The sequence below is a fragment of the Styela clava genome, chromosome 14, assembly GCF_964204865.1.
Source record: "Styela clava chromosome 14, kaStyClav1.hap1.2, whole genome shotgun sequence".
In the NCBI taxonomy this organism is placed as follows: domain Eukaryota; kingdom Metazoa; phylum Chordata; class Ascidiacea; order Stolidobranchia; family Styelidae; genus Styela; species Styela clava.
The window spans coordinates 2,571,398-2,590,194 of record NC_135263.1 but is presented as its reverse complement, the minus strand read 5'-3'; the positions used below and the strand labels follow the sequence as shown (position 1 = coordinate 2,590,194).

At 34.5% G+C, this 18,797-nt stretch overlaps 1 protein-coding gene across 2 annotated transcripts; it reads right to left on the bottom strand.

Moving 5' to 3' along the window:
- Nucleotides 1–216: 216 nt before the first annotated feature.
- LOC144432067 (uncharacterized) lies at nucleotides 217–18,079 on the bottom strand. 2 transcript variants are annotated; one of them, XM_078120098.1, is made up of 23 exons: nucleotides 17,795–18,079; nucleotides 17,416–17,580; nucleotides 16,900–17,088; nucleotides 16,012–16,092; nucleotides 15,486–15,632; nucleotides 14,193–14,265; nucleotides 13,846–13,938; nucleotides 12,990–13,067; nucleotides 12,565–12,657; nucleotides 11,852–11,920; nucleotides 10,938–11,045; nucleotides 10,044–10,151; nucleotides 9,170–9,256; nucleotides 7,335–7,430; nucleotides 6,644–6,739; nucleotides 6,232–6,336; nucleotides 5,484–5,579; nucleotides 5,097–5,231; nucleotides 4,258–4,449; nucleotides 3,833–4,003; nucleotides 3,245–3,331; nucleotides 2,645–2,728; nucleotides 217–2,418 (listed from the first exon to the last, which is right to left on the bottom strand). In XM_078120098.1, exons 1-23 carry the CDS (start codon nucleotides 18,053–18,055, stop codon nucleotides 2,399–2,401), a joined length of 2,634 nt encoding a protein of 877 aa, XP_077976224.1. In that variant the 5' UTR covers nucleotides 18,056–18,079; the 3' UTR covers nucleotides 217–2,398. The 2 variants fall into 2 exon arrangements, with proteins under 2 accessions (XP_077976224.1, XP_077976225.1); XM_078120099.1 differs by lacking the exon at nucleotides 2,645–2,728.
- Nucleotides 18,080–18,797: the final 718 nt, after the last annotated feature.

Here is an 18,797-nt window from a genome sequence, read left to right as displayed (position 1 = left end):
ATTTAAGTTCTATTTCAATATTTGAATTGCATATAATTAATTAAAATTATGCATAAAAAAAAACGTCATTCGTACAATTCATATAAAAATTGACTTGGTAAATATAATTCAATACGTTCATATGTTAAACCTCAGTGACCAGACTTCAGGATCTGATTCAATATCAGACTTTGGTAAAACAAACCAAGGCTCGAGGTGGTAAAGCGGATTCACCCATTGAAAAGCAAGAGCAATCTAAGAAAAGAACGGTGGAACCAAGTAAGTTCTGAATATATAAAAATTGATTTTGCTAAATGTCCAATTCTCTTATTCTTATCTTAATACAGTGTCTTGTTAACGATTTCTTGCGACATCGAAAATGACTATATTTGATGCTTTTATGCCGCAATAATTAGAAAAGAATATTATCTCTCCCTCTCTCTCTCACTCCTTCCCCTCTTTCTCCCTGACATTTGGTCAAACACTTATCACGATTTTGCCAAAATATTCACATCTTGATTTTATTTTTTCGCATTTATATCACTACTGTCTTAATTTCCAATGTCAGAACTACTTTTGAGAATGTTCGAGATCATTAGGTAAGCATTGCCACTGAAAAAAGCATTGCAAGCCATTCATGCTATTTTATAATGTATTCACGTCTTATCGTCATATATAGCCTCATTAGCATGACTAAGGCCAAGGCCCGCCGCGACTTTGAGAAATGGATGTCGTAACTAAACGTTAGGCTACAAGTTTTTTTATTTATTTATCACCACCTCTAAAATATAGTAAATTGCTGCGGAGTTGGAATTTGGCATAATATTGTCAAATTTTTGATATTTTTACAACCCGTAATCGAAGTCAAAATTGTTCCTAACCCGGTGTCTGAGTCGATCGTAAATGTTCCCCGGATCCACATATTTTCATGGAAGAGTTGTGCGTTGAGTTGTGTCAAAATCTGGTTTTTCTTTACATTTTAAGATTCGATTGTGATGGGCTTTGGTTTGAGCGAAAATGCAATGTTTCTCTTAATTTTTTCAGGTTTTCTTTTCACCCAGTTAGTACACCAATCGGGTGGTGTTGGAGAAGGAATGGAGTTTTATTTTTTAAATTAAAGTAGCGTTCGAGATCGAAATTCAGAACTCTTTGACAGAAGGAATTTCATTTTTTCAACTCCAAAACCGAAATCTTAAAATAAAAGTAAAATGCTAGGGGTTGTAAAACTTCTTGCAGTCAAGATCCTGTGAATGAGTTGAAGGCAGTATTTTCAAATCTGGGGTCGAAGTTTTAGATAATCAAATCCGAAACTTGTGCTCCAAATGGCTTCGCTAAATGAATGTGACGTATTTTTGTTCAATTCTTGTGGGTATTTCAGTTTTTGAAAGCAAATTCGCATTTAATATATAGAAGGTATATAGAATTTTGCTTTAACGGGTCTTGTTCAATGCATGTGCGTAAAAATAATTCCAAATATGAAAATGTCAGTAATTTTTAAAGATACAACGAATTATCAATAATCTTATCGCTAATATAGAGTAAATACATTAACTCAACACCGAAAAAAAAATAAAAATTGAGTTTATCAAAAGGTACAATGAGTTATCAATAATCATTTAGTGTGATGTATTAATGCAAAATTCACGTCGTTTTCAAAATGCTTAAGAAAGTTTAGCAATTAGCATTGTTTGCATGAAACGTCAAAGCGATTAAAACGAGACAAGTTATGGACAATTGCATGTGGCAAATAGGAACGTCCGAAAATTTAATTTGGGTGAAATTTGACATTAAAACTATAAATATGTAAAATTGGAATTTATACCGTTTGAGAAATTTTGTCATGATTTGCAATTAAGTCACACATGGTAAGAAATGGGTACTCCCGAAGTATGTGAACGAAGATGGCGGACACCGCCCCGGAACGTAGTATGTTAACCAGGTTAGGGTTAGGCCATGATTTCATTCTCATTTTCCTCATTTTAGTTTCATTACGGGAGTAGCCAAGTGACTCCCGTAGTATTTGTTCCTGAAATTATGGCCTAACCCTAACCTGGTACACTTAATACGTTCCGGTGTCCGCTGTCTTGGTTCACATACTTTGGGAGCACCAAGGAATGCACAATAAAATAATAAAATTTAGAAAATAAAGTGTTCATGTACCCTATGTATGGTCAAACAAGAATTGTCATAAATCAATTTATATATACAAACATGAAATTCAATCGTTTTTATACGGCGAATATCACGCCCGAGTCCGAACAATGCTCTGTAGTAGCACCCACTGCTAAGTAACACCATTTGAAATCATTTCAAGTTTATTTTAACAATGTTTTGGGAACATTACTAAATAGAACAAAATTTTCTCGTCAATAATACTCGTCAGAATCCCACAAATTTTCTTCTTCCTGTTGACGGTGATTCATGTCGTCCTTTGGACATCTGAAAATGAGGAGGCAAATATCAAACAGATATATTTAAGGCCCAGAAACAGGCGATATGAAATATAACTGTAACAAACTGATCGAAAAAAATCCTTACGCGAACTCGGACTGTATGGTAGAGAAGTTTTCAACGTGGCATTCAATGGTAAAAAAAAAAAAAAAAAACTGACAGTTGCATGGAAGGTGACGTCGTATCATCTGCAAGAACACTAAAAATAATTTACCCGTTATATTAACCGATTTTCTCTCTTTTTGCTTAGTGGAAACCTTGAGGTATTTTTCGTGTTTTTTAGATAATTTGCAGCGAGCTGGAATATACAATAACGAAAGGATGAGAAAAACATGTAATACAATTAAAATTAAACTCCGTCACATCAAAAATGGGAGAATGTAATTATTGATCAACTATCAGTAAACGCAGATTTGTTGCTGTTAATAGAGCAACAAAATGCATTTCCATTTATTTATCAAATAGGAATTATTAACCTATTTAATAGGACTGAATTTTAAATTGAACCAAGTAATTTTTTCTGTACTCAATATACTGAATGTATTTAATAATAGTTGTATATTTTGAATTCCTATCGAAAGATTGCACAAAAAAATTCTATAGCGTCCAAACGCGGAATCCCCCAGTACCAAATGTTTTTAATTTCAGTGTACTATACTCAATTTTACTTCTTTTAAAAAATTCACGAGAATCTTAAGCAGAGGCTGGGGGAGGATTTCTTTATTTACTACAGCAATAAGACAATACAATAGCGGGATAGCAATATTATCTAATAATGCCAAGACTATCAGATAAAAAAGGTTGTTCTCGAGACCTGAAGCATTTTGCTGATTGCTAGAGGGTCCTGTTCCGGGATCTCTGTTAGGTGCCAGCATCGGATTTTGTCCATAGTGTTGCAGATCTGAAGTAATCGAAAAGGCAAAAGATAGTAAATTCATTTCAGTTCTGATGTTTGCAAAGCAATCAATTTGAATATATAAAGAATTATATCCCTGATTCCTGTATGGTGCCAATTCGGGAGTCGTACCCCGTATTTTCAACCCAAATCTTATGTAAATTGTCTTTTAAAAGTCAGAATCGAATGTTATCAGGTCAGAGTCTAAATTTTCATCAGAAATTTGATTTTTTAATTTTGTAAAAACCAATGATTTATCGCGTACATCGCGTCTCGGCTTGCATTTGACTTAATTATTAAACGTTTTTTTATTTGGATCGAATGCCTAACGCAGACAAATTTTCTCAGTTCGGTATTCTGTATTCAATTTAACTTCTTCTAAAAATGGTAATCAGAGGCTGGAGGATAATTGAAAAATTGCGGTATTTATTACATCAATAAAGCAATGCAATAGCAATATAAAAAAAACGTCAAAGCTATCAGATACAAAAATGTTGTCGTCGAGACCTTGAACATTTTGCTGGTTGCTAGAAGATCCTGTTCCGGCATCTCTGTTACGACCTGGCATTGGATTTTGCCCGGAATTTTGCAGATCTGGATTTTTCTGGTGTCTAGAAAATCTTGTTCCCCCATCTCTGTTACGAGCTAGCACTGGGTTTTGCCCGGAATATTGCTGATCTGAAATAATCGAAAAACCAATAGATTAGTAAATTTAATTCAGTTCTGATGTTGGCAAAGCAATCAATCTGAATAAATGAAGAGTTATATTCTTGATTCTGGTAGAATGTCAATAAAAAGAGCTGTGGCGCGGACTCGGAATTTTATTCATTAGTCGTACGACTCGTTCATCGTTTTTGTAACCAAATATTTTGTAATTTGTTTTGAAAAATCCAATTTGTACGTTATTAGGTCACATTTTGTGATGACCTTACCTGCACTTGTCAAATCCGGTTGCACTGGTATTCTTGTTTGGCGCGAAGATTGTTGACTTTGTCGGGAGTTTGCATAGGAGTCTTCTGCAAACTGACCGCGTTGCAAAACCTGAGCTGGTATATTTGTTTGGGGCGGATACTGCGGCCGTAGATTGTAGCAAACACCGCCTTTTGTCTCAGCATGCGTTTGACCTGATCAAAAATTTTATTATTTGAAAGAAAAAACCAGTGGCACGTTCCTAGCTACTAATTTTGTTACAAAAATTACACAATAAAACGTCAGATATAAAAATATTAAGATTGAATTAGCACTAAAATCTTCACTAGACACACATTCACAAAACTTCATAATTTGTTTTTACAATTGTCTAACATCGCGTCACGTTGGTTTGAACTGCTTGTCAGCGCCACCTAGCTAAATAAAAGGATATAATGGCTAAGTGAAAAATTTTGAAAATTATCATATGAAATGGAGTTAAAAAAGAAGTGTTAAAGGGGTTCAAAGTATAATGTGCGTAACTTTTCCGATAATTCAAGTAGTTTTCTGCGTATGGGTGATTTTCATCACTACATATGGCTCCCAATAGCCATCAGCTAGAGCAGCAAATTCTTATGAAAACGGAGCAGTCACTAACGCGCTATAAGCTATATGAGTAGAAAACTATAGATAACTGATATTTCTATTTCACAATTTGAAAAATATATAATAATGTAAACGTTTTACGGACAAAGGGATATGTATATATCAGGAAATATCAAAAATAAAAATGCTTGAGTGTCAGCTTGTTTACGAATTTCGATATTAATTACGAACGCCTTCATGCGAGGGTTATACACACCTGTTGGATATTGTCGGCTAGCGTCCGGGTGAAAAGCGGGTGGTTCCCCTCGATATTGGGGAGAAGATGTAGATGGCGGAGAATGCGCCTGTGAATTCCCACGAGCAACGGACTGAGGCATAGTTTGAGTCTGGCCTAAAAAAATTTATATCAGTAGGAATCTATCTAGGTAAATCCTATACCTCAATGATTTCGCATAATTTCGAGAATTTGCATAAATATCTCGTAGATTTACAGATGTTATGCTTAATGCAATATGACAATTTTTAAACAAATGCATTTCAAATGATTTTTTTTTCACTGAATATTTGGAAAAAAAAAGTGTAATACTGTTAGATTTCAAAAAAATTATTGCAACGTGGAAAGAGTATCAACCGCATAACTTACCAATCATACCAGCTGGCCCTCGAACATTCTGCTGTGCCAACCCTTGACGACTCTGCTCTATGTCAACGCAAGATGCATTGAAGGACCCCGAATTTCCTGACAATGGAAACAACGGAAATAGACTAGTTGTCCTTATTATGCTTTATTAATATGACGCTCATGCCCGCCTTTCAAGCGAAAGAAATGTCACATACAACCAGCCACTGGCATCTAACGATATGTGCCAAATTATTTACGGTTAGGCATAATCAAACCAAATTTGTTATGCATGCTGGGTAAGGTGGGCGCGTGTGATTTGGATTCGAGATGTGTAATCTGCGATAGCGACACAGTTAAGTAAAACGCTTATCGCTAGCAGCTAAGTTATCGCGTCGTCATCTTTCGCTTATGCAAATTTGAAAGCAAGTACGTGTGGGTAAATAGGATTGATGATATGACATTGACAAATAGGTGAGATTTGCCAAAGCAATATTTCAAATAATCACAGAACGTTATTTCTTCTGATGATCAGGTTTCTGCGGGACTAACTACTTATCCGTCTTCTATACTTTTGTGCCGGTGGATCCGTATGCATATAACGCAAGGATGCTATAACAAGATTGAAGATACCTATCTTAAGATATTCAAGAGTCTTGCTGCACACTAATACAGATATATTTCTGTAACGTTTGGTCTGACCTTGAATATTTCCGAAAGTCATTATGTATAAAATATAAATATGCTACCAAATAAATAACCCTAAAGTCACCTGGAAGTATTTGAAAATTGGCTCCATGATGAGCAGTGTTGGGCCCGGCAGGTCCAGGTTGCCCGCGATGCATATCCACGAAAGAAGAATTAAAAGAACTTGCATCTGAAAAAATAATTTCATAAATTGATTGTCAAAGTAAATGCAGGTACCCGTTGACTTGATTCATTTAAGTAACATTTGTTATGTAAAACATCTTGAATTTCCATTACAATTTAAAAGTCAAAACAAATCGAAAAGTCATGAAAAATCCGCAATGTGGAAGTCTTGAATCTTGTTATCAAGATCGTTATATACGTATGTTTCAACATATACTGATCACTTGGTCGAAGCGGTGAAATTAACATAAGAAACAAGAATTTTCTTATTGGAGTAAATTGTATCGAGCACATGGGGAATTAAACATTTTTACCTGCGAGTTGTCCTTGAAATTGAGAGGCAGGTGTAGACGGGCAAAGGAGCTGTTGGTTGTTCGAATCTAATTCCTGGTGATAATTTTGTTTAATATCTAAAAAAAAGTGGAATAATCAAGCATATATATATATATCAGAAACACAACGATTTGAAAAAGGTCCGGAACGTGGGAGACTTTTAATCACGTTATTAAGTTCGTTATATACGTATATTTCAATATATACTAATCTTTTGGTCGATTCGGTGAAAATTGACAATAAAACAAGAATCTTTGTAAGGTAAATTATAAAGACGCAGCGCTGCTCAAAAGACACCGAATCGTCAAATTGATGAAGCGTGGGTGTATGTAATATTTTACTGTCAAAGTTTGTTTGAGAGTCTAACACATATATGTATTTTTACTGAAGCTTGAAATAAAGTATGTACAAATAGCGCTAAAATTGTTCGTTTAAATCACATTTATATGTTATATTCGTTTTGAATTCCCATAAGAATCTAGGAGTCAGAACGAATTGAAAAAAAAAACAGAATGTGGGAGACTTTGAATCATGTTAACAAGTTCATTATAAACCTATGTTTCAACATTTACTAACCACTTGGTCCGCTCAAAATTGACAATAAATTAAGAATCTTTTTACTAGAGTCGATTGCAAAATGTATCGAGCACAAAACGAAATTGAAAATTTTACTTGTGGGTTGTCCTTGAACGTGAATGGCAGGTGTGGCCGGCCAATGGGGCTGTTGGTTATTGAAATCGAATCCCTGGTGATCAGCTTGTGTAAGATCTAAAAGAAGGAATATTCAAATATGTTTAAAAAATATTCTAACAAATATTAGAAAACAATCTGCGTTTGAGCCAAGTATCTGGGGCTGGAGCAATATCATTCAATTTTGGACTCCAGACCTTTCATAAACTGGCCCCCAAATCCGGATTGACTCAAATTTTTAACTACAACTTCAAAGTATCCGAATTTTATGAACAAAAATGCTCACAAACTTGAAAATAGATGTAGAGTCGCTGGAGTCTAAATTCTGAATTCTTCAAAGTCAGAATTTTGACATTTCTGAATGAGAGAACCGAACTCATCATTTCAAATATTTAGTCAAATATTTGGCGCTCCAGAAGTGTGTGTACCAATATGGAGATAACTAATTTTGTTCGCCTAATTTACATCAAGTCGTGTAACGGGGTAAAGCCTATTGGCAAGGGGTATATTCACTTGGATAACACAGACAATCCCCGAACTTGTAATAGAACTAAAACAGGGAAAATCGAAATGAAATTATTTATGGGAAGGCAATACACAACTTGTGGATATTGTGGGCTTGCGACAGTGTGAAAAGGATGTGGTTCTCCTCGATATTGGTGAGAAGATATAGATGACGGAGAATGCGTCTGTGAACGCCCTCGAGTGACGGACTGAGGCATATTTTGAGTCTGGCCTAAAAAAATTTACATTAGTAGGAATCTATCGAGGTATATCTAAAATCTTAATGATTTTGCATAATTTGGAGAACTTGCATAATGAGCTCGTAGTTGTACAGATGTTATGTTTTATGAAATATGACATTGTTCAACGAATTCATCTTGATTTTTATTGTTAACAGATTATTTGAAAAAAACTGTAATATTGAAAAGATTGTGTTTAATATATTTTTGGATTTTAAAAAATATATTGCAATGTAGAAAAGGGTAAGAATTGAACATTTTACATGCGGGTTGTCCTTGAAATTGGAAGGAAGGTGTAGTCGGACAATGAGGCTGTTGGTTGTTAAAATTGAATCTTTGATGTTCAGCTTGTGTAAGATTAAAAAAGAAGGAATACTCATATCTGTTTTGAAAATATTCTAACAAATTTTAGACAACAATTTGCGTTTGAGACAAGGCTCTGGGGCTCGAGAAATATCATTCAACTCTGGACTCCATGACTTTCATAAACCGGCCCCCAAATCCGGATTGACTCAAATTTTTACTTCCAACTTCAAAGTATCCGAATTTTATGAAAAAAAAAACTCTCCCAAACTTGAAAATGGCTGTAGATTCATTGAAATCTAAATTCTTCGAAGTCAGAATTTTGACATTTCTGAAGTCGAGAACCAAACTTAAGGTTAAAGTATTTTAAATTTGAAGCGAATATTTGGAGTCAAATGTTTGGTGCTCTAGAAGTGTGTGTACCAATAGGGAGGTAACTAATTGGAAAATTAATAAAAACACAAATAGTCCCCGAACTCGTAATAGAACTAAAATATAGAAAATAGGAATAAAATTATGGCCTAACCCTAACTTGGTACACATACTACGGGTTTACCAAATATTCTTGGAGTCGCAGCCTAAGTTGTTTTTAGGTACACGTTGCCGGCGTCGGATAGAAGAATTTTCTGTTGAACTAAATAAATGTTGATCGAAAATTTATCTTTTTTTTTTCAAAATTCAAAGAATGTATGCTGCGTTGCTATAATTGATATAAGTACATAAAGAGATTAAAAAAATAGATTAAAATTAAGATTGTAGAATGAATCGTACCTATTGGAGAGGTATTATTTGGCTGTTCTAATCCACGGCGACTCTGCTGTATGTCAACACAAGATGCATCAAACGGGCCCGAATTTCCTGGTGAAAATATTTAATTAGTTTTTTAAAGTAAAACTTTATAGTTAAATATTTACCGAGTTTATATACGAGATAGTTGTTGGCAGCGGAGTGGTAAACGATCATTACCAAGCCAATACCTAAGTTTAATTTACCAGTGCACATGGCATTTAAATCACCTAGAACTCAACACTGTCAAAGAAAAGGGGGAAAAATCTGCTCCAGAAAGGAAAGTCACAGAGAACATTGGCCGAAAGAAGATTAGTCTGGAGGGAAATTAATTATGCAATTCGCCAAATACAGGAGTAGGGTTTTCTTTCTCAAATTTTTTATGCCTGTCAAGTTTCGTCAATAAGGTACAAATAACAGATAGTAAGGTGAAAGTATGTTTTATTCAAAAACACGTTGAAATTACGTGGATGGTAGGTAAATATCCAAAATAAGGAAATGTGAATATATAAAATAAGGCGGGCAAGAATAAATCAAACCAATTTTTCATTCAGTCCCCTCCCCTCAAAAACCTGTTTACGCCTCCTTGTGCGGCGCTCTCCATGGTTAGAAACAACTGTTCTAGAGTAAACGTCTTGAAAAACAGTAGCCTATGTTTTGATTTCTTTATCATTCTGCAAAGTGCTCTGGACACACATCCACAGATCACTAGCTGTTACACCATAGTATTGGTGGCCTTTGGGTTGAAGACGTTAGCCTGCACCGTTCACCTTTTGTTACTAACAGATGGTTACCTAGACCAGACTGATTGTGGATATATCAGTGCTTTTATAGCAAGATCTATATTTATATAATTCACCTGGAAGTTGTTTGAAATTGAAGCCGGGATAAAAAGCATTGAGACCGGCAGCTCGGTGTTGTCCTTGTTGAATATTCACAAATGAAGAATTGAAATGAGAGCTTGCACCTAAGAGTAATGTGTTCAGATTAGACGGAAATGACCTATTCTAGTGGTTTTTAAACTGGGGGTAACAAGGTGCTAATTTGATCAGGAGTTTGCATAGTTTGCATATTTTTCAAGGAATATTTAACGACTTGCTTTGTCATGTTCCTATTTTACTAAATCAAAAAATGTACAAAAATCACGCAACGATTGTCTTATAAAACGATAAATATTGTAGATGCTTATGCATATTTTATATTATAAAAACGAGAGAACCTGCTCCAAGATGCGAGCTCCCAATAAAATGTTTTAACCTTGCTTGGGTGATCACACTGGGAATGACTGAACTAGACTGCACTGAAATTAATCGTCTCGAATTTGGTAATGACATCTATTATAGTATTATTACTGTGTATTTGTTTCGGTAAGGGCTGTCCCATGTTAACCGACCCTCTTGTTCAGGATGGCCGATTCCGGCCCATCTAAAAATAGTAGAACTTTACATATCAATGGATTCCTGAACGAGGATTTTAACGGAGCAAAGGGCGTGGATAGAAGTCGTAAGAAAAAAAATTTGTTAGTTTGATTCCATCTTTTTGTTCCAAGGGAATTCAGATATAGGGCTCAAATTGCATACCCCACTCCCCCAACACACACATTTCATATACATCGAAATGTAATACATTTTGTGACGGAAAACCGAATAGTTACTAAGACTCTTAGATAAACATAGCAGCTCAATATACAACTGGGCCGCTGTTCATATAATTTAGAATATCAGAAGATATTATATAAACATCTTTTACACACCGACGACTGGTGGGTCAAGGACAAGATTTCCGAATTCTTGCTGAGATTCGCGGCCATACTGTTGTAAACGCGGATAGGACATATTTGTTTTCGTATTTTCTGTGGTCCCTGTAAATTACAAATGTGAAAACGGGTATACATTAAAATTGAGGTATATTTTGTTTCGTTTTTTATGTACGGTAATAATGTAATATCACCTAATGGAAATCAATTTTAAATTTTTGTGGATGAAGGTGATTTTATGCGAGAGTATTTTTCAAAAGAATTGGTTTTACATGTTCTCATATATTTTTCATATCAACATGCTTTTATTGAAAAGGAGAAAAGCCCCGGGCTATGAATCTGTGATGTTGAAGGAACTGACTATCGTGAAGTGATTGCTGGAGGCCGACGACAAATCTGAAGGAGTCTTTGGCCCGCATTCGCTTTCTCTGACATCTGGTTTATTTTAAACATAATAAACAAATATTCAAACAAATATCATAACATCATATTATACGATAAAGAAGTTCATCGAGTTTTAGTACAGAATTACGCCTGTGGTATGACAGAAGAAAATTATGATTTTCTATAGACCTATTTTACTATCTTACTATCCAAATCAATAGTAGCTTGTTGAGCTACCCGGAATATAATACCGGAAATGAAAAATTTGAATAACAAGTATAAAAATAGCATACAGTTTTGATATTGAGTTTTTGTCGCAACAGCAGACAAAAGCTGGAAAAAGTGGTGAGCGAGTAACCAAAGCAATATAGGTTTGAGTCCCCATAGAAAAATTCTTAAAATTTACAAACAATCAGCTCAAGCACGATATAAAATTTAAAATAAAACGGTTCAAAATTTAGTTCGGTATAGAAACAGCTGTGTATCATGATCTTAGTCCATTTTTATTTTACACTTCAATACACTACCTGAAGGAGCTGGCGTTCCACTGAAGCTAAAGAAACTCGCCTCGATCTCGTCGACTATTTCATGACCGCCTGTAATTAAATAACATAAGTAAATTTAGACATACCAAAAACTTCATTATCAAATATATAAATCAGACGTCGGAAAACTGTGCATTCCTCTTACAAGGTTACAATATGACTAAAGAGGTTTAATGATAGGACTCAAATTATATAGGCGCCATGGATTAAAGCACAGGGCTTCAAACCTCGCTCTCAACAACCCCATTGATTGATAACAATTTCTACTTGCTAGGTATGTTGAACAAATACGTTAAAACAATTTAAAAGCATAGTGGATACACCATAGGATGCTATTTGTTCAGAACAGTAAATAAAGAAAAATTTTGGAACACGTTATTGAAAATTTAAAAACATAAAGCCAAAGCACTAAGAATTCTTATAAGTGATGTCCTATAACATTATAACAAATTAGAACTTTTCGATGGGCGTTAAGCTTATTGAAAATAAAAATATTTGTTACATTTGATCTTGCCCGCCTCATTTTGATATTTTACATTTATTTCATTATTCAGGTTTTAAAAAGGAGGCGCAGCTTAAAAAGTTCGATAACCACTGTATGAGAGAATTGCTGCGGGCAAGCTGGAGCATCTCTTTATTTTCACAATTTTAATTAATGTGCCTGTTCATCCACTGAAATAAAAATCTTCTCAAACCTAAATTATGATCAGAGAAATTGAATCCACGAGATATCGTCATCGATTGCCCTGCTCCATCTTCATCGCCACATATCATTTGTGTTGTGTGCTCTGCAATAACATATCAAATCCTGGTTCAGCATCAAATTAGTTTATCTACAGTGAGTAGGTAATCGTTTTCTTTTTTATACTAGAATACCAATGATTGATTACATGGATTCATGGATTCAAATCCCATAATTTTTAATCATGAGCAAGGTAATCGCTAGAATATTAGCTACATGTTAAAAAAGTAACCTCTGTTCTATTTTGACATGTAGCTTATCATATGCTTCGATTTTATGCCGGTGAACGGGGGATGGTCTTATACAGATAATTGCTCATTTTGTTTGTCCTTTTTTGCACAGGACATGTTAGGTATATCAATCAAAATTTGAACTTACCTTTATATCTGCAAGGTAGAGGCTGAGCTTTCAATTTAGCAGCAGGTTCTTCCTGGTACTTTTGCTTTTCAAATGGATCTTAAATATAACGTAGTGTTGGAGAGTGATTCATGGGGTGCAATGCAATATGAATACTTTTAACGTCTTAATTATATATCAATATAATTACCAGCTAATGATCCATTAAAAAAGGGTTTTTTAAATGGGGCCCTTATGTAACGCACGATTTGTGTTCTTCATGATATAAAAAAATAACTATGAGCACTGGAAATGTTTTTGAGAGGAAAGGAGGGGAAATAAATAAGAAAAAAAATGTTACAAAATAGGCGAAAGGAGGAATGTATTAAACGACTGGTCTAACATCAGGATTACAATTGACTACGCTAGAACTGAATATAGTCCTAATTCATGTTACAGATAAGTTGTTAAATACAACTTGACACGTTGTTTGAAACAATTTGAATTTTAATGCTGAGGCAACAGTTTTCCAGAAAGTGCGAGTTGAATTTGTTTAAAAACCAAGCTTTTAGCGTAGGAATTTTGTTACTCATTGAGATTAAATACCGATATAGTAAATTGATCAAAAATCGTTGCAGTGACAGAAATATCTATTAAACACTACACATGTCCGTCGGTGGCGATATTGAGACGTAAAAACTGCGTTCGCCATAACATAAATAAGTTTTGCTCATTATTTTTCGCACCACATCTATATTTAAATAGAACGTAATTTTTCTTTTTACGTCCACTCATTTCGCGTTCAAGTAATAGTAGGTTTATCTAAAAGTGCGGTAATCACGCAGCTGGGTTTAAGGTCTCAATTTAAATGCTTTGGCGAGAAGAATTCTGTACTTACTAAAAGAGGAAAAGAAGGATTTCAATCTTCCTCCTTTGTTTTTTTTATTTGCTTTGAATTTTTCTTTCTTTTTATTCTTGTTCGATTTTTTACCTGCGATATAAATGTTAATTAGACATTCAAAAGTGAAAATGCATAATGATGCAAAATTTCGTTTCAGTGAGTACAAAATGGAACTCAAATTTTGAAACTTTAATAACACTTTTCAATTTTAGATGTTAGTGTTCTCAGAATTTTAAATTTCGAAATATTTAAATCCAGAGTTCATTTTTGTATACTAAATTTTTGTTCTAAGAGACTTCCTCTTAATTATAATATGATGAATTGTGCCAAAATTCATATCAAACCTAGGTTTTGTTCGAATCTTTGTATGATATCAGTTAGTTGTTCGTCTATTCTCAAGTGTTTTGTATCCACAGTCTGAAAGATGAAAAATTGAAGTTATATTTCTTTGTAAGATACCAAATTTCAAATACTTTCGTTTTATTTTATAATTTTTGCCGTGCATTTTTGGAAATCATATATTTTAACTTTCATTACGTTTTCCTAATTATTCCGACTCTAGACACCAAGTTGAAAAATTTTTGCTCTATCTGCAAATCAAGAAAAACTTTTCCTCACACTTCCACTCCAGATTAAAAAAAAATTTCGAGCTTAGAAAAAAATAAACTTGAACAACGAAATTTTGGCATATATGAGCCGTCTTTATTTGACTGTTAGGAAAGCTAAATACAATTGATGCTTCTTTAGTAGACATTTCGACTTTATCACCGTTGAAAAGTCTGCAATTCCGACTCAAAACTCAGAATTCAGAATTTCGACTCCAACTGCAAACGGGGGTTTGGAAATACGACTTGAAATCTGGCTAAACTCCGACTTCGATTTCACAACCCTGGTTTAGAGATTATACAACTACAAACAAGGGTGTGGTTACTATTCAAAAGCTTGATTGTACACATTGAATAAAAATTCATCACACATTTCGCAAATAAAACCACACACGCTTTGCACAGGTATCTGATACACTATCCATCAGTCATCATATAAAGCGGAACTTTACTTTCGATTTTCAGCCTTGGGGCCATAAATTGTATGACGCGCTCACGCAGTAAATCATTAACATGTTGCGGTAATAACAGGGCAAAGCTGTGACTGGCTTAAATAAAGGCTGAGTTAATATTGAAAGTAATTTACGAGCGATTTCCACTAGAGAAAAAACTCAACCAAACGACGGCCATAGACCTGATATTTGCAAACTACGGCCCGCGGGTAAAATCAGGCCTGTTGGGTAATTCAATCTGGCCCACCCCATGCGTCCACAACCAAACTTAAACCAAATTTCAATAATTTAGCTAAAAAAAAAATAGCTCAATGAATTTATTGAGATTGCGATTAAATTTAGTTTTGGCACGAGGCTTTTTGTTTTCCACTTTTGTTTTTGTAACGCTGTAAATATATTCATTGAATGTAACTTTTTACGTCACACCTACATGGCCCGCCAATCCAGGTGGGCAAAATTTTTGGCTTCTGGTCCAAAACCCCTTGCCCATAGACAAACATATTTTTAATAAAAAATACACTGAAGTAACAACAATTTTGTCCTTTAATTGAAAACTAGTATTCAGATTACAATGACTTACCATATTGTCGTTGGAATCATTGAATGGCGTTTTGCGTTTGAACAGTTGCCAAGCGTGATCAACACTTTCACGAACAAGATGCCGTAACAAAGTTTGTATCCTGCCTGTGCTGTGGTCGAACACTTGTATGCCGGGTATCGGAGTGAACTATAATACGATATGTATGACAAATGTTAAATTACAAACTACAAGGTGGATAGATCAGTGGTTCCCAACCTGGGGGTCGAGGCGGGTTTCTAGGGGAGTCTCGAAGGTGTTGTGGAAAATAATACAAAACCTTAGGTTAAATATTGTCAATAGAACGCAATGAAATCTGGAATTGACTCTCGTTTACCTCTGAGAGATTTCCACTAGCTGTCGTGAGACCCCAGAATGTCAGCAAGCGGCGCGAGATGTTTATGGCATGTTAACCGTTGTGGCGTCACACGGAGTGGTCTACATTTTTGCGCCGCAATTCGGTAAACACGTGGGCTTCTAAATTAACATAAATGAAACGGTGAAATTTTGATAAACAAATCTAACCAACCTGATATCCGCCGGAAAGTGAAGGGGAAATTTTCAGTTCTTGAACGCATTCGAACCAATCAATTTTGACTTTGTTTGAAAGCTGAATAAAAGTAGTTATATTTTATCTAACGTTACAAAAATGATATTAAAAAAAATGTGGGTAAAATATCGGCCCTGTGGTCCTTAAAACAAAAATAAATAAAAATCCTTGTTTACTCGATCAATTGTTCCAGTAGTCGCAAAAGAAAGCGATTTTTTCACAACAATAAAATAAAAAATAACAATTATGCAAAATGATTAATATGTACCCTTTATCTCTAAATATAATTTGCCTTTAATTATAATAAAAACTGTGTTCTATTTTCTATAAATATATAGATTATAGTTTTTAGTCTAAAACCATAAAATTGTACCACCACGAATTTTGGCTTCTAAAGGGGGCCATGAAAGGCCTATACGAATAAGAGCTATTGATTGCTTTGTTAATTTTCTGTTTTTATTGATAAAATTCAACAACTAGAGGGCATTGACACTTATTGATTTAAAGAAGAAAGTATCTACAGAAAAGATAAATTCTTAGCTGAAGTGGGGGTTAAAATTACTAACGACCAGAGGTCGAAATCACGAGTCAGAGTTGAAGTCGGGAAATTTTTCAACCCATATTCGGAAGTCGGAGTCGACTGTAAATTTCAACCGACTCTTAAGACTCAATTGCATCTTTCTGGTTTTCATGAGGTCAATTTGGGCTAGCTCCGGATAAAAAAAAAATATGTTCACAATACGTGTACCTTTTTTAACCTTGCTTTGTTTTTCGTCTTTAGCAATTACAAAATTATATATGCTTGGATGAAACTTCTCGTTAAACTAAGTATTCAAATTATAAAAAAAAAACGTAATTTAAACTTACTTTGCGTTTTCCGACTATTGCTGCTTGCTCAATATCTTTTTTATCACCGGTCGTCAGAGATGCACCGAACACACCAAAGCACTTGGAAAGATCGAGACGTTTCGATATATTTCCAACTTCTAAATTTTTTTGGATGTGGGCTACAGATCGTTCGTTCAACACAGCGCCATTGAGATTCAGAACCTTCAACTGAAAGATATTTACACAGTAGTAATGTTTTTATCTTCGTTGGGTGCATGTATAAAAAATTATTAGATTTTCAAGTAGTAAGAATCAAAATTTGTTCAAAAATAAATTTTAATCAATTTTTTTTGGTATGGGAGCAAACTACAACTGGAGGAGTTAACGGAAAAAATATTCTAATCATTTTCGTCAGAGAGTCGAAAATTTTTACAAATCTGAAACTGTGGTAAATATTTACTCCATTACTAAAGCCGTTCCTGTCTTAACTTCAAATTCCTGTCTTAAATCTATTCTGCGGAATTGACAACAACGAGTTTCCCAACTTTTGTTTACCTTTGCATCATTTCTCAAAATTCCATCTAGCAATCTCTCAGCATTCTCTTCGTTCATATTTGTAGGGCATTCCAACGAAATCACCACTTTTTTTCTAACCAAATCCACCAGCGTGCTAATACATGTATCGTCATGAGCGTTACCTTGGAGATCTAGGTGAATTTCCTAGAATAATTGAAGAATAAAGATATATACTTTTGTTGCACTTGTATGTATGATACTCATTTCATCCAGCTTTAAACCACGGCTGACATTTTTGAACTGCCTACCTATTAAATTTTTGAATAACAAAAACTAGGATGAAGAAAAGTTCTCATTTTACTAACTGATTTCAAATATACAATGAAATACATATATATTAACAAGAGTCAGAGCTTACTTTTAGGTTTTTGTTTATCAGAATGGCCTGGCAAATTCCCAGTGTTTGTTGAGCATCTTCGAAACAGAAACGTAATATCACGGAAACAAATTTAAATTTGCTCACGACGTTTTTTAGTTTGTCGAAGCAGTCAGGCCGGATTCCTTCCAATCGTATTGATGTACCACAATTTTGTGGCTTGATTGATTTCAAGGTTGCCCAGTCATGTATATTCCATCGACTTTTTTGTTGATATAAGGCCTGTTGGCCGCTACCCCACATTGTGTATCGTCTATATTTATTTTAATTAACACTCTTTTAAAATTGAAAAAAAATTCGTAAGTTTAACATATGAAAGATGATTCTGGTGCAGCCACCTCTTGCAGCACTTCCAACTCTGACATCCTGGTGCGTTCAAAACTATAGTTGTTTTTTTGTGTCGTATTCTAGAGTCGAAATCCAGAGTCGTATTTTTACTTTTACGGAGTTTAACGTTAATAATTCAAGCAATTCCTATAATATTTAACTGGTTGACTTATTTCCAGAACACAAGTGTAGATCTTTCAGACGTACGAACGTACGAACAAACTTGTTTCAGTACAACAAGTAATAAAAGTAAAATATCTTATTCTAGAATGTGAATTATTCAAATTGATCACGGATTATGCCAGCGCAGATAACATATTCAAGTCACAGACCGGTATCAAACAGTGTTCTCGAATAACTCTTTGAGTAACTCCTAAAACCGACTCAGTGGGTCTTCGATAAAACGGGCAATAGGATTTATTTGTTATAGGCCATCAACCGATTTTGTCATTACGTCCTTAAGTTCAACAAATGTAATTAAATCTATAGTCTGCAAGAGTTGTGTAACGTTTTACGAGGGAAATTAGTAAAAAAAATGTATTGTATTATTGACGAACGTAATATTATTCCATTTTACCAAGATATCAAAAGAATTTCTTGAATTGACCGTCTAAAACTGACCGTTCAAATTGAACCAGAGTAATACTACACGCTATGA

Coding starts and splice junctions, on each gene's coding strand:
- LOC144432067 (XM_078120098.1), bottom strand. CDS start 18,055: ATGTGGGGTAGCGGCCAACAGGCCTTATATCAACAAAAAAGTCGATGG. Junction 6,740..7,334: donor CGTTCAAGGACAACCCACAA/GTAAAATTTTCA, acceptor ACTTTTTTTTAG/ATATTAAACAAAATTATCAC. Junction 4,450..5,096: donor TAGCCGACAATATCCAACAG/GTGTGTATAACC, acceptor ATTTTTGATCAG/GTCAAACGCATGCTGAGACA.